Source organism: Neoarius graeffei, chromosome 19 (assembly GCF_027579695.1).
Source record: "Neoarius graeffei isolate fNeoGra1 chromosome 19, fNeoGra1.pri, whole genome shotgun sequence".
Classification (NCBI taxonomy): domain Eukaryota; kingdom Metazoa; phylum Chordata; class Actinopteri; order Siluriformes; family Ariidae; genus Neoarius; species Neoarius graeffei.
The window spans coordinates 33,980,859-33,997,092 of NC_083587.1; the positions used below are offsets into that span (position 1 = coordinate 33,980,859).

General features: G+C 40.7%; 1 protein-coding gene across 1 annotated transcript in view; it reads right to left on the reverse strand.

Annotated features, from left to right (window-relative positions):
- cul1b (cullin 1b) overlaps window positions 1-16,234 on the reverse strand; it is a 57,260-nt gene that overhangs the window by 17,326 nt on the left and 23,700 nt on the right. The window contains exons 5-12 of the mRNA XM_060900020.1: window positions 16,150-16,200; window positions 15,942-16,032; window positions 13,829-13,992; window positions 13,285-13,447; window positions 6,234-6,364; window positions 5,188-5,295; window positions 4,993-5,099; window positions 1,011-1,059 (exon numbers count right to left, since the gene is read on the reverse strand). Coding sequence (XP_060756003.1) covers window positions 1,011-1,059; window positions 4,993-5,099; window positions 5,188-5,295; window positions 6,234-6,364; window positions 13,285-13,447; window positions 13,829-13,992; window positions 15,942-16,032; window positions 16,150-16,200 — 864 coding nt within the window. The remainder of the gene's footprint in view (window positions 1-1,010; window positions 1,060-4,992; window positions 5,100-5,187; window positions 5,296-6,233; window positions 6,365-13,284; window positions 13,448-13,828; window positions 13,993-15,941; window positions 16,033-16,149; window positions 16,201-16,234) is intronic.

The following is a 16,234-nucleotide window of genomic DNA, read 5'->3' on the forward strand; positions in this document are numbered from 1 at the left end:
GGAGTTGATTTCAGAAGGCGAGAACCCTTTCCGGGACGGACTTTGCCACAACCCTCCTTCGGGCCTTTCGGCCAGCGGGAGATAAAAATAACACTAAAATTGTAAAATGTAAAAAAGAAAAGAAAAAAAAATCCCCTTTTTCAAGGTTTAAGAAGTAATTTTAATATTAAATCAGCTGATTCCAATCTGTAATTTAATTTCTTTAAAAAATGAACAAGATGTGATGGCACAACATCTCAGGAAAAACAAAACATATTGTGACATAATTCATCATGATATCAGTATTATATTGTCATATCACCTACAAGACTCATAAGACAGAAGTGAGATTTCTATTTATTTTTTTTTACTCCCATGTGTGGGAGTAGTCGGTCAGATATGAAGTGTAACTACATCAAAATTCCACTTTAAACAAAAGAAATACATAAACCTTTAGACGGCTGTAAGATATTTTTAAGTTCGTTTCTTAGACGAGGATTTTAAGATCGTTACCTTGTTGACAGTTTCAGCGTGAATCTTCCGCCTTCCTCAGAACTGTCACCAGATGTCAGGTGGTGACGTGCCTTATCAGCTGATGTTACGTTACGGAAGAAAATAGATACCAGCGTTGGATTTTAGAGGCAGTGGAGATACGCAAGCGGGCACAAAGGACGATAAACCGGGATGAGGGAGCGTACGCGCTGTCGCACACCTGGAGCGCCGTCCTGGGGGAGCGACCTGACAGCAGGAGGCGTGAACTACCTGTCAAATCGGACAGGACGTTCACGCCTCCGTAACGTAACATCAGCTGATAAGGCACGTCACCACCTGACATCTGGTGACAGTTCTGAGGAAGGCGGAAGATTCACGCTGAAACTGTCAACAAGGTAACGATCTTAAAATCCTTGTCTAAGAAACGAACTTAAAAATATCTTAAACAGTCAGACATGATGAACTTCCGCTACATATCTTTCGACAGCTGTGCCAGTCTGTTGTTCAAAGATCGATGTTTTAGTGCGTGTGAGACTCACCACTTGGTTGAGTGTGTCCTCCAGCTCTGCCTCCTCAGGGTTCTTGGAGCTAAATGTCAGAACAACAGTAACTTTGAAACGCATCAGGGCACACAAACAGATCACCACAGATTTATTCTCCTCAAAGCAGCATATTCATATCAAAGTTTGGGGAACGCCTGGATAGGGGCGGGACATATAGAAGAAATCGCATCCCAGCATTTTAAAATGAAAACTGAAAAAAGAGCTTAACAGCCCACTTTATAGAACACACTGCAGGACAGATACTGTAATGCAGATGTTGTGAGACGTTTTACAACCAGGAACCCCTTCAACCCTACATTCAGTTCCATGTTCTCCCTCAGTACAGATTTCTAATATAAATATAATACGACTATTCAAATATTAGCCTCATTATTCAAAAGTGTTCAATAATCTCATCTCATCTCATTATCTGTAGCCGCTTTATCCTGTTCTACAGGGTCGCAGGCAAGCTGGAGCCTATCCCAGCTGACTACAGGTGAAAGGCGGGGTACACCCTGGACAAGTCGCCAGGTCATCACAGGGCTGACACATAGACACCGACAACCATTCACACTCACATTCACACCTACGGTCAATTTAGAGTCACCAGTTAACCTAACCTGCATGTCTTTGGACTGTGGGGGAAACCGGAGCACCCGGAGGAAACCCACGCGGACACGGGGAGAACATGCAAACTCCGCACAGAAAGGCCCTCGCCGGCCACGAGGCTCGAACCCGGACCTTCTTGCTGTGAGGCGACAGCGCTAACCACTACACCACCGTGCCACCCGTGTTCAATAATATTAGGCTATTAATTTTCCACCTACACAACACATTTTTGTTCCTACTTGTTATTGAGGTTTGAACAAACAGGCTAATAAATATAAGAAATGATTAATAAATACAGCGGAGCGCTGTTATAACATGGTAGTTGGGATCCAAAGAATCTGACCGTGTTGTGAGTTAATCCGTGTTATAACGGGATGGAAAATCTGGCACAGCTCGAGCAGAAAACATTCTCTGAGCTTTATTTTTGAGATAAAACCACTTCCTGACTGTCAATGTGATAAATAACATATCATAAAATATTTTGCTGCCCGTCACATCCGCATGTGTTCACGTCTTGCACGCTTATGTGTTCGGAGAGATTTTTTTTTCTTCCGGTGTCAAAGGATGTTTCTGGAAAGAAATAGCAGAATTTTCTTTCTCCGCAGGTCCACTTGAACTTGCCATCTTGTGAAAGCTCTGGTCTAATGAGCTGCAAATATGAAGTTCCATAGAAAACCCTTAAAAAACGATTCCAATTGGCTGCTAATAAAAGAAGGCGTGTTCAGGGCCAATTCTTGAATCTTCCAATTAAAACGTAGCCTCAGGTCACCTGCTCTCCAAAAGTCTGTGTAGCCACATACACACTCGTTTGGCCGGCGCCCTGCTGGGTGGAAGTATTAATGTTTAAATAAATACAGTTTAAAAATGGGATAAAAATAATGAGATGGATACAAGGTGAAGTAGGATGAGTAAACAATTTTGACTTCGTAAATACTTTAGCTGAATTAATTTATGTTTAATATCACGCAGTCTTTCTCATCTGGATAATTGGGGGGGGGGCAACGAGCTGACCAGGTTACAACGGTTTTCGTGTAATAGCGATCCGTATTATAACGGCGCTCCACTGTATAATAACTTTGATAATGGTGGGTTGTGATTGCTATCACTGCAATCAATCAGTCAATAAATATTCATTCCACAGACCCCTCAACCCTAGTCTGGTTAACACCAGACCATATCACAAGTGAAATATGGTCTGGAATCCGCCTATTGAATTTCTCGTAGGGGAGGTGTGGTTTACGATTGTCAACGGCCGTTTATTGGACGTTGCAAATGTCTATCATTTGGCGTATACGTAGCCCATGGCCAATCATGGCAGTTGTACCCGGTGACGTAGTTAGAGCGATGAAGAAGACAAAGAGGCGAAGAAGAGAAGGAAAGAGAAAGAGAAGGCAAAACAAAAATAGGAAAACAATGGCACCGAACGATTACTGCTCTAAACTATTCAGAACAGTGTCTAAAGCTTGATCGAAAGTTTGGTTCGTATCGCTCGCCGCCATGTTAAATGTGATCCGTAAACAGTCCCAAATAAACTACAAGCTTCTGTTTGTCGAGTAGTACGCGTCACCGTCTTTCCACCCCTCCCCACTCTCTGATTGGCTCCCTAACTCAGGCGAGCCTTTAGACCATAGTTTCCATGCTGTCTTTTCAGATCGGAACGATTGTGCAAAGCAGCATGGGATTTCCCAGGCTACCTCAGCCCTACAATGTTTTGCAAAAGTATTCATCCCCCTTGGTGTTTGTCCTGTTTTGTTGCATTACAAGCTGGAATTAAAATGGATTTTTGGAGGGCTAGCACCATTTGAGTTACACAACATGCCTACAACTTTAATGGTGCAAATTATTGTTTTATTGAGACACAAACAATAATTCAGATGAAAAAAAGTGTGCATAGGTATTCACCACCCAACTCAATACTTTGTAGAGCCTCCTTTTGCTGCAATTACAGCTACAAGTCTCTTGGGGTATGTCTCTATTAGCTTAGCACATCTAGCCACTGGGATTTTTGCCCATTCCTCAAGGCAAAACTGCTCCAACTTTCAAGTTAGATGGGCTGTGTTGGTGTACAGCAATCTTCAAGTTATGCCACAGATTCTCAATTGGATCGAGGTCTGGGCTTTGATTAGGCCATTCCAAGACATTTCAATGTTTCCCTTTAAACCACTGCAGTGTAGCTTTAGCAGTATGTTTAGGGTCATTATTCTACTGTAATGTGAACCTTCATCCCAGTCTCAAACCTCTGGCCGACTCAAACAGGTTTCCCTCCAGAACTGCCCTGTATTTAGTGCCATCCATCTTTCCTTCAGTCCTGACCAGCTTTCCTGTCCCTGCAGATGAAAAATATCCCCACAGCATGATGCTGCCACCACCATGCTTCACTGTAGGAATGGTGTTCTCAGGGTGTTGGGTTTGCGCCACACATGGCATTTCCCATGATGGCCAAAAAGATCAATTTTAGTCTCATCTGACCAGGGAATCTTCTTCCATGTGTTTGGGGAGTCTTCTACATGCTGTTGGGCAAACTCCAAATGGGTTTTCTTCAGCAATGGCTTTTTTCTGGCCACTCTTCCATAAAGCCGCACTCTGTGGAGTGTATGGCTTAAAGTGGTCCTATGGACAGATACTCCCATCTCTGCTGTGGATCTTTGCAGCTCCTTCAGTGTTATCTTTGGTGTCTTTGTTGTATCTCTGATTAATGCCCTCCTTGCCCGGTCTGTGAGTCTTGGTGGGCAGCCTTCTCTTGTCAGGTTTGTAGTGATGCCATATTCTTTCCATTTGGCTATAATGGATTTAATGGTGCTCCCTGGGATATTCAAAGTTTGGGATTTTTTTTTTTTTTTTTTTATAACCCAACCCTGATCTATACTTCTCCAGAACTTTGTCTCTGACCTGTTTGGAGGCTCCTTGGTTTTCATGTTGCCTGCTTAGTAGCGTTGCAGAGTCAGGGTCCTTCCAGAACAGGTTGATTTATACAGACATCATGTGACAGATCATGTGACACTTTGATTGCACACAGGTGGATCTTAACCAACTAATGATGTGACTTATGAAGTGAATTGGTTGGAGCAGCTCTTATTTAGGGGTTTCATACGAAAGGGGGTGAATACCTATGCACACTCCAGATTTCTGTTTTTTTTCATCTTTAATTATTGTTTGTCTCACAATAAAACTACAATGTGCACCTTTAAAGTGGTAGACACGTTGTGTAAATCAAATGGTGCCAACCCTTCAAAAATCCATTTTAATTCCAGCCTGTAATGCGACAAAACAGGACAAACACTTTTGCAAGACACTGTACCTTGAACATTTCCCCACTTGGTAGCGCACTACAGTAACTGTAAAGAGAATACTAAAGCAGCCAAGTATTCACCTCTTCTTCAGTAAGGAGTCACAGTATCTGGCCAGCAGTTCTGGAGATTTGCTGGAGGACTGAGCCATCTTTGTAATGGCGTTATTGTTGATGAATCTCCCACAGGCCTACAGAAAGGAACACATTTTGTTTTGAAGCAACCAGTTCAAAACCCATAAACCCAAACTAAAACATGACAAAATGCAGAATACAAACCTTATCAAGAGCAGCCACAAAGCCTGCGTCGTTATTAAACGCCGACATAACCAACGCATTGTACTTCTTGTGCACATCCAATATTGTCTGTACATACATTTTAGGATCCTGCGAGTAAAATAAAGCATTTCAGTGAGCGTTTACAATTGGAAACAAATGGCTTCCTTTTCACAAAAGGCAGGATGTTAGTGTTGGCTTGAGGAGGCTGTAATTAACTATGCCATTTCAGGAGGATGTGATTTACAGCGCCTTGTAGTCATTTACACTACCCACCCCCCTTGAACTTTTCCACATGTTGTAGCATTACAACCTAGTACTGAAACTGGTGCTTGTGTGACTAATCCCATCTTTACCCATCGTTTCCCTCACTTTTGGTGGACGGCCTGCTCTCGTTCTCCGGATTGTGACATGTTCTTTCTGTTTTCAATAGAATTACGGTATGCATTGTGGGATGTTCAAAGCTTGAGATATTTTTATAACCAAACCCTGATTTATATTTTTCCAAAACAAGTCCGTCACATACTGTTTTGATAGCTCCTTGGTCTTCATGATGCTTTTGTTTAACGTTCTGCAATTGTCCTGAAGTGCATTCAACTAATTGCACCAGAATTAACTGATGGGTTTGACTGCAACTGGGGCCAATTCTTATACGTCACAGCGACGTTTTTAATTTGTAAAAAATTTTTCTAAACTAGTATTTTGATCCCCCTATACACAATGTAGAAAAGGGAGATAAATAGTTTCATGCAAGCCATTGAAATTTTACCCCATCCATCTGTGTGTGTAATTATTTCAGTACAGATGCTGGTGAGAGCCATCCATAACTATACTTACTGTACCTACTCAACTGAAGATCTCCTATTCTAAGTCTATAACCATAAATCACTAGATCTTTATGCCACTGACTTGCCCTGCTGTCCAATTCGTGCCGAATTGCTAATCAACCTGATGCAAAGCTCAAAGATACAAATATTTTTGTGTCGTGCAGAAATCATTCAAAATGTTCAGAAAGAAATCTTGCTTTTATTCTGACTCTGCCGCCTTACGTTGAGAGCCGCGTCCCCACACTTCTCAATGGCTGCCAGGCCTTGGTTGTGAATGTGCGTCTCCAAGAGTTTCTTCAGCTCCCCTAAACCATCCGTGATCCGTGAGACAAGGTTGTACATTCGGCCCAGATCTGCAATGCAGGGGAGAAAATATTTTAAAAATAAGTAAAAGAATTGTTACGTGAAGTACATGGTTTCCACGGAAACAGGATCGATACAACCAAATCCACCGATATTTGGACAATGGTAACGTTTTTGTTATTTTAGCTGAAATTATATCATTAAATAATATTGGCTGACTTTTTTTCGCGGTCTATCAGATATATTCCATTCAGCTAGCATGACACTGAACGAGTTGAAGAGGAGTTCAATATCATGCTAGCTGAATGGAATATATCTGATATACCATGAAAAAATCCAGCCAATATTATTATTAGACATGCATATTCCTTCCGGGTGTTCAACATGTCTTTTTCTTTCAAAATTCTCTCAAAATCGTCCGTATTTAACGAAGCAAACCTGGCAGTCATGTTTGTTTACAGACTGTCACTGTCGCTTGCTAGTGCGGAAGTTTTACGTCTGCGACGTCATGTCTTGACAACCATGCAATATCGTAAAGTTTATTTTTATAGCGCTTTTAACAAAAGACAGTCGCAAAGCAGCTTTACAGAAATGTAAAGACTTTAAACATGAGCTAATTTTATCCCTAATTTATCCCTAATGAGCAAGCCTGTGGTGACGGTGGCAAGGAAAAACTCCCTCAGATGACACGAGGAAGAAACCTCGAGAGGAACCAGACTCAAAAGGGAACCCATCCTCATTTGGGTGATAACAGATAGCGTGATTATAAATAACTCGCTTCTACAACTGTGTCCTGTAGAGTCACAAAGTATAACTGTGTAACCAGGAAATTCATTATAGTTTTAACATGAAGTCTGTTTTGTTGAAGTTTTAAACTGTTCATTGATGGAAACTTGAGTGCAAAATTGTTCATGACAACTGCAGTGCTAAAGTTAGCAACTCAACTGTAGTCCTCAGCCATAAAAGCATTGCTGTAAGTGTCCAGAGCGTCTTTCAAGTGCGATTTTCGATTGTCCATATGGGGCCGTCCTCCACAGGAGTGATGTGATGAGACTCCAGTCAGACGTAGGGAATCAGGATGGATCAGGCAGGTAAACCACATTCAACGCTCATTCTTCACTGGGTAGAGTGATGTAATACATGTAGGATAAGCGATATGCTAACAATATCGCATGCTATCAAACCAAATGAATGAAACCCGCTAGACAGGAATCGAATACATGCTCTTATTCAATTGAAAAAGTGTCCTATATGTAGAATAATGACTATTATTGGGTGAACGGTGTAGGAATTACAGTACGTTTTATATGCTTCATGCACTACAAAAAATGATCTCTTGTTGAGAGAAAATATCTTTAATATGGGTGAATTTATCTATTATTTCTTATTAGAAGTTTACCGTATTTTTCGGACTATAAGTCGCACTTTTTTTCATAGTTTGGCTGGCCATGCGACTTGTACTCCGGTGCACCGCGGAATAACTGGAGCTGATGCTGAGTCTGACGACAGCCACGCAAAAGAAGAGGAAACGGCGCTTCGTCTGCCGCTGGAGTTGGCAGAGTTGTTCAGAAGCGACACCGAGGATGAGGAATTCAATGGATTTGCTGATTTGGAGTGAAATCGTCAGCTTGATAAACTTGATTGACCTGTGTTTTATTATTAATGATAGGCCTATAGTTATTTAAATAAGTTATGTAATGATTTTAGGCAGTGCTTAATTTGTGAAGTGGGAGGTCCCGGAACACAGGAGGTGGGTGGGTCCGGCGACTCAAAAAAAAAAAAAAGGCGGGGGGTGGTTTACTATAACTTTACGCACACGAGCTTATTGTGTGTGTAAAAAATAATAATATCAGACATTATGATCTTAGAAAACGCTTTAGTGACGAACAGTTACAGACAGTAATATGTCGTGATATTATGTTATAAAATATTATTTTTTATTAGACTATATATTAAATTATATATTAAATTTATCTTCTAAAATAACAGACTGTACTCGTATCACAACCGGTTTATTTCACCATTGGAGATCAGATCACACAAGACATGAGTTAAATGACTAATTTTAAGGATTTAAGTAGGGTAAAAGCAGTGCAAGTGGGACTTTGTAGCTCAGGTGGGTAAGGCGCCATACCATATATCCGGGGACCCGGGTTCGATTCCGACCTGTGGTCATGTTCCAAGCCCTCCCTGTTTTTCTCCTGCTCATTAAAAGCAGTGCCAGCAAACATAAGTGCAATCAATTCAAGTAATAGTTAAGAAATAAAGGATTTACAAAACAAGTTGGAGAATTCATTTTAAAAATTTTAGTAAGCTTTCTTGTTTTTTTGCCATTTTTTCCACAGCGCAAGCTAACGGCTACAAAAAACCCGGCGTTCTATTGAGCGGAAGTATACACCCCATGACCCCCCCTCCCCTTTCGCATAAATTTTGTGGATGTCATAGGAGAGAAATCAACAACAGATATCAAAATCAAAACCAAACACTAAACACATTTTTATTTACTTATTTAATTTATTGTTTGATTTTTTTTCCCTTTGTGATGGTCACGGAGGTGATCTGATCCATTTAAATAGCTGCTGGAACACCGAATGAAATGAAAATAGCTGCCGGATCCGACAACGGAGGTTACGGATCTTGTTCCGTCATGTTCCGGCTCAAATTAAGCCCTGATTTTAGGCCTATAGGCTATTGAATAACTTGATGTTACGGTACATATTCAGCCAGTTTTTCTCTGGGCTATTATAAATAATTTTGTTTTGCATTTTTAAAAATAACACTCCTTCCAAGATGAACTTTATTCTTCGTCTCTGATGTTATGGTGTTAATGGTCTGAATAACGTTTAATGTTTTTATCTGATATGACATTAACTGGCAGGCGCACTTTCTGCCTGTTTTTTTCTCTGAGCGGTTGTTGTTGTTTTTTTTCACTAGACGGTTGTTTTTACTACCGTACCTGTCTTTGGAGATGATATACCTATTGCCTACTTGGCCTCTGATTTGATGAAATACAATTCGACAAAAATGAAGAATGACACTCCTCGATGATGACTACAGCTTTAATAACACAGATGAAAGCGCCATGGGGCGATAATAAGCCCTACCGGTAAAAATATTCTAAAAGCAAACTGATTAATGCATCAGTAATAGGCTACTAATATTAGTTATAATAATAATATAGGCTATTAGTAATAACGATAGTGATAGTATTAAAGATAGTAGTAGATATTTAAAATAATCAGACTAGGCTACTTACAGGGCAAAGGGCGCGTTATCACTGCTCAGCTGTTCGTTTATTAAATAAACAATGCAGTCGCGCAGTAACCACGCGCCGCTTATCAGATACAATCACAGATTCTATGGATAGAATAACCCTTCAAAAAAGTGCGACTTATAGTCCGGTGCGACGTATAGCCTATATGTTTTTTTCGTCTTCATAATGCATTTTTTGGCTGATGCGACTTAAACTCCGGAGCGACGTATAGTCCGGAAAATACGGTACTAGAACTCAAATATAAGATTATTTAGCTTACTTTGAGACGCTTTTACTAATTTCAAGCCTTACATTTTCTTATTCTATTGGCAGATAATTTTGCTTCTTTCTAGAATTGAATGCTTAAAATGAGCAAAATTATCTGCCAATAGAATAAGAAAATTTAAGGCTTGAAATTAGTAAAAGCGTCTCAAAGTAAGCTAAATAATCTTGAATTTGAGTTCTAGTAAACTTCTAATAAGAAATAATAGATAAATTCACCCATATTAAAGATATTTTCTCTCAACAAGAGATCATTTTTTGCAGTGTGTTAGGGTCCTGCATCAATGTGTCAGGGTTTATTTCACAATAATGACTGGCTCGCTGGACATTATCCCTTATATTTGTAATGCTTTGTTGCAAATCAATGACTTCCTGAAGTTTGGAACCCATAGATGTCACCAAGACACGAGGTTTCTTTCCTGCTGATGGTCTGCCAGGCCTTTACTGCAGCTGTCCTCGGTTCCTGCTTGTTGTTGGGGCATTTTGCCTTCAGCAAGCAAAATACATAGTCAGTCGGATTCAGTTCAGGTGATTGACTTGGCCATAGCAGAACATTCTGTTTCTTTGCCTTAAAAAAGTCCAGGGTTGCTTTCGAAGTACGGTACATCTGCACCATAAGCCCTTTCCAGTGGGTTTAGAAGCAGTCAGCTGAACCTGAGCAGATAATATATTCTATAAACTTCAGAATTCTTCCTGTCGCTTTTGTCAGCAGTCAACTCATAAATAAATACAAGGGAACCAGTTCCACTGGCAGGCATACATGGCCATGCCATTAGATGAAGTGGTATGCTTTGGATCATGAGCAGTTCCTTCCGTTCTCCATACTCTTCTCTTCCCATCATTTATGGAACAAGATGATCTTTGTCTCATTTGTCCACAGGCTGCTATTCTAGAAATGTACTGCCTTTTTAAGTTGTTTTTTTTTTTTTTGGTAAACTCTAAACAGGTTTTCTTGGTTTTGAAGCTTACTAGTGGTTTACATCTTGTGGTAAACCCTCTGTATTTACTCTGGTGAAGAAGTCTTCTCTTGATTGTTGGCTTGGACACAGATATCCGTGCCTCCTGGAGGGTGTTCTCAATCTGACCAGGGGGTTTTCTTCACCAGGAAAAGAATAATCACCTAATCTGGATGTAAATATCCTCAAATAAAAACTTTGTTTAAAGTTTTTTTTTTTTAAACTGTACTTTGATCCATTATTTCATTATTTATTAAAACTCCAAATCAGAAAAAGTTGGGATGGCATGGAATGGAAAATCTCATCTCATTATCTGTAGCCGCTTTATCCTGTTCTACAGGGTCGCAGGCAAGCTGGAGCCTATCCCAGCTGACTACGGGCGAAAGGCGGGGTACACCCTGGACAAGTCGCCAGGTCATCACAGGGCTGACACATAGACACAGACAACCATTCACACTCACATTCACACCTACGCTCAATTTAGAGTCACCAGTTAACCTAACCTGCATGTCTTTGGACTGTGGGGGAAACCGGAGCACCCGGAGGAAACCCACGCGGACACAGGGAGAACATGCAAACTCCGCACAGAAAGGCCCTCGCCGGCCATGGGGCTCGAACCCGGACCTTCTTGCTGTGAGGCGACAGCGCTAACCACTACACCACTGTGCCGCCCCGGAATGGAAAATGCAAATAAAAAATAAATAAAAAACAAAACAAAAAAACCCCCAGTGATTTCTAAATTTACTTTGACTTGTATTTCATTGCAGACAGAATGAATCCAAGATATTTTGTCCATTTTGTCTGGTCAAATTCCTGTGTTTCAGGCCTGCAGCACATTGCAAAAAAAGTTGGGACGTGGGCAATTTAGAACTAATAATAAGGTAAAACAATTAAATAATGATGTGATTTGTGTGTTATTGAAATGTTTCAAAACAATGTTCCTCAAAGAAAGATAGGAAGGGATTTGGCTATTTCACCATCTACGGTTTGTAATATCATTAAACGATTCAGGGAATCTGGAGGAATTCCAGTGCATAAAGGGCAAGGGCACAAGCCTAAGCTGAACACCTGTGATCTCCGATCCCTCAGACGGCACTGCATCAAGAACCGTCATAATCTTCTAATAAGAAATATTAGAGAAATTCACCCATATGAAAGATATTTTCTCTTAACAAGATATCCTTTTTTACAGTGTATTGGTATGCGGACATTTCTTAATACGTATTGGTTTGTGTTTGAAGCAGGCTTGTAGTACTCGAGTCCGACTCGTGCCCTAATTTTAAGGACCCATGATTGACTTGAACTTGAGCACTGATGAGTCGGACTTGGACTTGTGCATTAACTGCATTTGGACTTGTAAATTGGAGACGAGGACTTGGATTTTTTTCTTTATTTTTTGTAACATGCCATAATAATTTGGCATAAGATATTTATATCTAGGGCGGCACGGTGGTGTAGTGGTTAGCGCTGTCGCCTCACAGCAAGAAGGTCCTGGGTTCGAGCCCCGGGGCCGGCGAGGGCCTTTCTGTGTGGAGTTTGCATGTTCTCCCCGTGTCCGCGTGGGTTTCCTCCGGGTGCTCCGGTTTCCCCCACAGTCCAAAGACATGCAGGTTAGGTTAACTGGTGACTCTAAATTGACCGTAGGTGTGAATGTGAGTGTGAATGGTTGTCTGTGTCTATGTGTCAGCCCTGTGATGACCTGGCGACTTGTCCAGGGTGTACCCCACCTTTCGCCCGTAGTCAGCTGGGATAGGCTCCAGCTTGCCTGCGACCCTGTAGAAGGATAAAGCGGCTAGAGATGAGATGATATTTATATCTACATTAATTTTTGTACTAATTTCATGCAAGAGAATGCACAGTCACCTGTTCAGGAACAAACTAACGTTAATGGCGCTAAAACGCCTGGAGAGAAGCCCCTAGGATTGTCCGCTTTGCTTATACAGATTTCTTGTGCAGTGGGAAAAAATGCACTGCTGTGTGTTCCATATGGAGAAGAACTATCGAGGAGACGACAGGGACAACCTCGAACTTCAATCGTCATTTGGCAAGACTCCACCCAGAGAAGGAAGTGACGCGCTATGTTCATTGCTCTGTTGATAGCGGGGCTTGCTTGCTGACCGATGAACTAGCTAGTGTTAACCCTCTGACATGTTATTTACCCTGTTGATAGTGGGCGGGGCTTGCTGAGCGATGAACAAGCTTTTTATCTGTAGCCTATTAACTAAAACGGGGTCAGTCGAGCAGTAACGTTAATCCAACACAGCAGCAGAGACGGTTTCACATAAAAGCAGCAACAGCTACCGTTAAATGGTGCGGGTGGAGTCTTGTTCTCGGACTCGACTCGGACTTGAATGCTGGGGACTTGAGACTGGACTTGAGGTTTAGTGACTCTACTCCAAACCAGTGTTGTAGTCAAAACTAAACACCGGTGTTACTAGAACGCAGAAAAATATTTAATGATACCAAAGAGACTGTTCACCTTCATTCTTGTCAGCATCCAGAAGGTTCTGGAACTCTGTGTGGAAAATCTCCAGGTGTTTCTCTATGAGAACCTGTTCACACTTGCGAGCCAGCTCGTCTTGTGTGCTCTCGTGAAGGTAAACCTGAACCCGCCGTTGCTCCTCTAACAGCCGTGCTTCTGCCTGCACACACACACACACACACACAAAAATACATTAAACCCAACTCCATCTGCTGTGTGGTGATGAAGTAAGACTGACACACATTTTAAAATACTGATTTTGTTCTTGGGTTTAGTATGGATCACGCTATCTGAATTCACCATCTCTTATATTTCAGTAAAGCAGTAAAGTCAGCAAATTCAGTGGTTTACCATTTTGACAAATTTTAAAATGTTCCATATTTTTATATTTGATTCGATATTCCTACTTTAAATGATGTTTATGTACATTATAAATGAACACACTTACAGCTTTCCCTGCATGCAAAGAATCTTGGAAGAGAGAACGTAAACAGGCTCTTACTCAAAGACTCAAATTCCAGTAGGGTCGCTGATAACCCACCTTTTTCATGTATTCAGTTACAGGGTTTTGTTGGAGGAACTCTGTGCTTTCCCGTGTGTAGAAGCGTTCTGTATCAGCCAAGAACTGGCTCTCAAAGTACTCTTTGTATACAGATAATGTGGGTCCTTTAGCAAAGGCATCGTCTTCATTCAGGCCCAATTCAACTGGGAGAGACAAACAGAAGTGTAATGCATTAAGTGGCATGTGCTGTGACTTAATGTGGCTATTTAGTGATGACTGGTCATGAGATTAGAAGCAAGGGCTACTTAACAGTTACTCCACGAAATCGAAGCCATGTATGATGAAATTGAGTGGAATAACTCTTTTATTCTAGCCACATTCACTGGATTTTGCGAAACAGAGCATTTTTATTTTTTGCAAATTCAATAAGCAACAAGAGTGCTCCGAGAGCACAATATCCCCCGCTGGCAACTTGGCCATAACTCTGGTAAAATGCGATTGAATTGAAAGAAATTGCAATATGTGTATTATCAACACATAACAAAGAATCCTGCCAAGTTTCATGAAATTCCTCAAAAAATTGTGAGAGGAGTTGATTTCAGAATGTGAATACCCTTCTCGGGATGGTCGGACATCGCCATGACATAATCCCCCTTCGGGCCTTTTGGCCAGTGGGGCATAAAAATTGTAAGGGATGTTGATTTCAGAAAGCAAGCACATCTTGATGAAATTACCAAAGTACAAGTTTGTTAATAATCAAGGGCATAACTCTGGTAAAATTTGCTCAAATGAAATGAAATTTCAATATGCGTAGAACGGCCATATAACAAAGCCTTTTGCGAAGTTTGGTGAAATTCTTCCACAAAATGTGAGAGGAGTTGATTTCAGAAGACCGTACACCCTCATGAAATTGTCAAAATACAAGTTATTTAATCAAGGGTCAAAACTCTGGGAAAATTTTCACAAACGAAATTAAATCGCAATATGCGGATTACCGTCATATAACAAGGCCTTCCGCCAAGCTTCGAGAAATTCGTCCAAAAATTGTGAGAGGAGTTGATGTCAGAAGGCAAACACACCTTCATGAAATTGTGAAAGTAGAAGGTTGTTAATCGAGGGCCACAACTCTGGTAAAATGCGACTGAATTGAACAAAATAACAATATGCGTACTACCGACATATAACGATGCCTTTTGCCAGGTTTCATGAAATTCCTCCAAAAATTGTAAGAGGAGTTGATTTCAGAAGGAAAAAAAAAAAAAAAAAAAAAACACTCATAAAATTGTCAAATTATACCGGTAATTTTGTTAATCAAGGGGTGTTACTCTGGTAAAATGTGACCGAATTGAACGAAATTACAATATGCATATTACCGACATATAACAAAGAATCCTGCCAAGTTTCGTGAAATTCCTCCAAAAATTGCGAGAGGAGTTGATTTCAGAAGGTGCGCATCCTTCCCGGGACGGACAGATGGAAATCGCCACGGCATAATCCCTCTTCGGCCAGTGGGGGATAAAAATGTGATAATCCTTGAAAACTAAAAGATACGTTCTTACCATGAAATACTTTCCTTCCATATTTTGTTACTTTTTTTGTATTTTTGGGGTTTTGTTTTCAAGTTTTTATTTCGTCCTCGGTTGGTTCAGCAAAACATTCTACCATTTTGTTTTTCTCTCCTCACGGTATATGAGCTGATAGCCTAGTAGCAGAGTAGCCAATCAGATTGCTCATATCCAATGAATGTGGACAGAATAAAATCTAATACCCATCAACAGTGAAACTGAGTTGCATTATATGACAAGATTTCATTGATGGAACAATGAGAATGCTAAGAATAAGAAAGAAGAAAATCAGCCCGACTCACTTTTTCATACCATTTTGCGTATTTTTTTCTTACCACCATTGGATGTGCAGTTGCACTTGTACAAAATAATCCACTGCGAGACATTTATAAACAGTAAATAATCTGATGTGGATGCCATATACAGTATTATGCCTTTTCATCTCTGAAAAACAGGAGCCTTGCTTACCAAACGATACCACATTTTTTAATAGCGTGTCATAGCCTGGCGCGACTTGCTTTCCGAAAAATATAAGCATGAGCTTTTTTATTTCAGAAAAATAATAAAACTTTCAAGCTGAAACCCACCATAGGACTGCACAACTCCACTGATCAGCCTGGTGTTTATAGTCTCGCCGTTTCTTTCTCTCTCAATGAGTTTCAACACAGCATTCGTCACCTTGTGTGAAGAGACGTGGCAGATGGGAACACAGCACAAACACAAACTGCGCTTTAAATATAGCAATATATAGAAAACATAGCAATATCTTAAAAGAGGTCTATAAAGAAAGCCCACCTGTTTATTTAGCGGTCTGAATAAACACTCTCTCCATGTCACCAAGGCAAGCTGGAGAAGGAAATTAAAACGATTTCCTTTTATA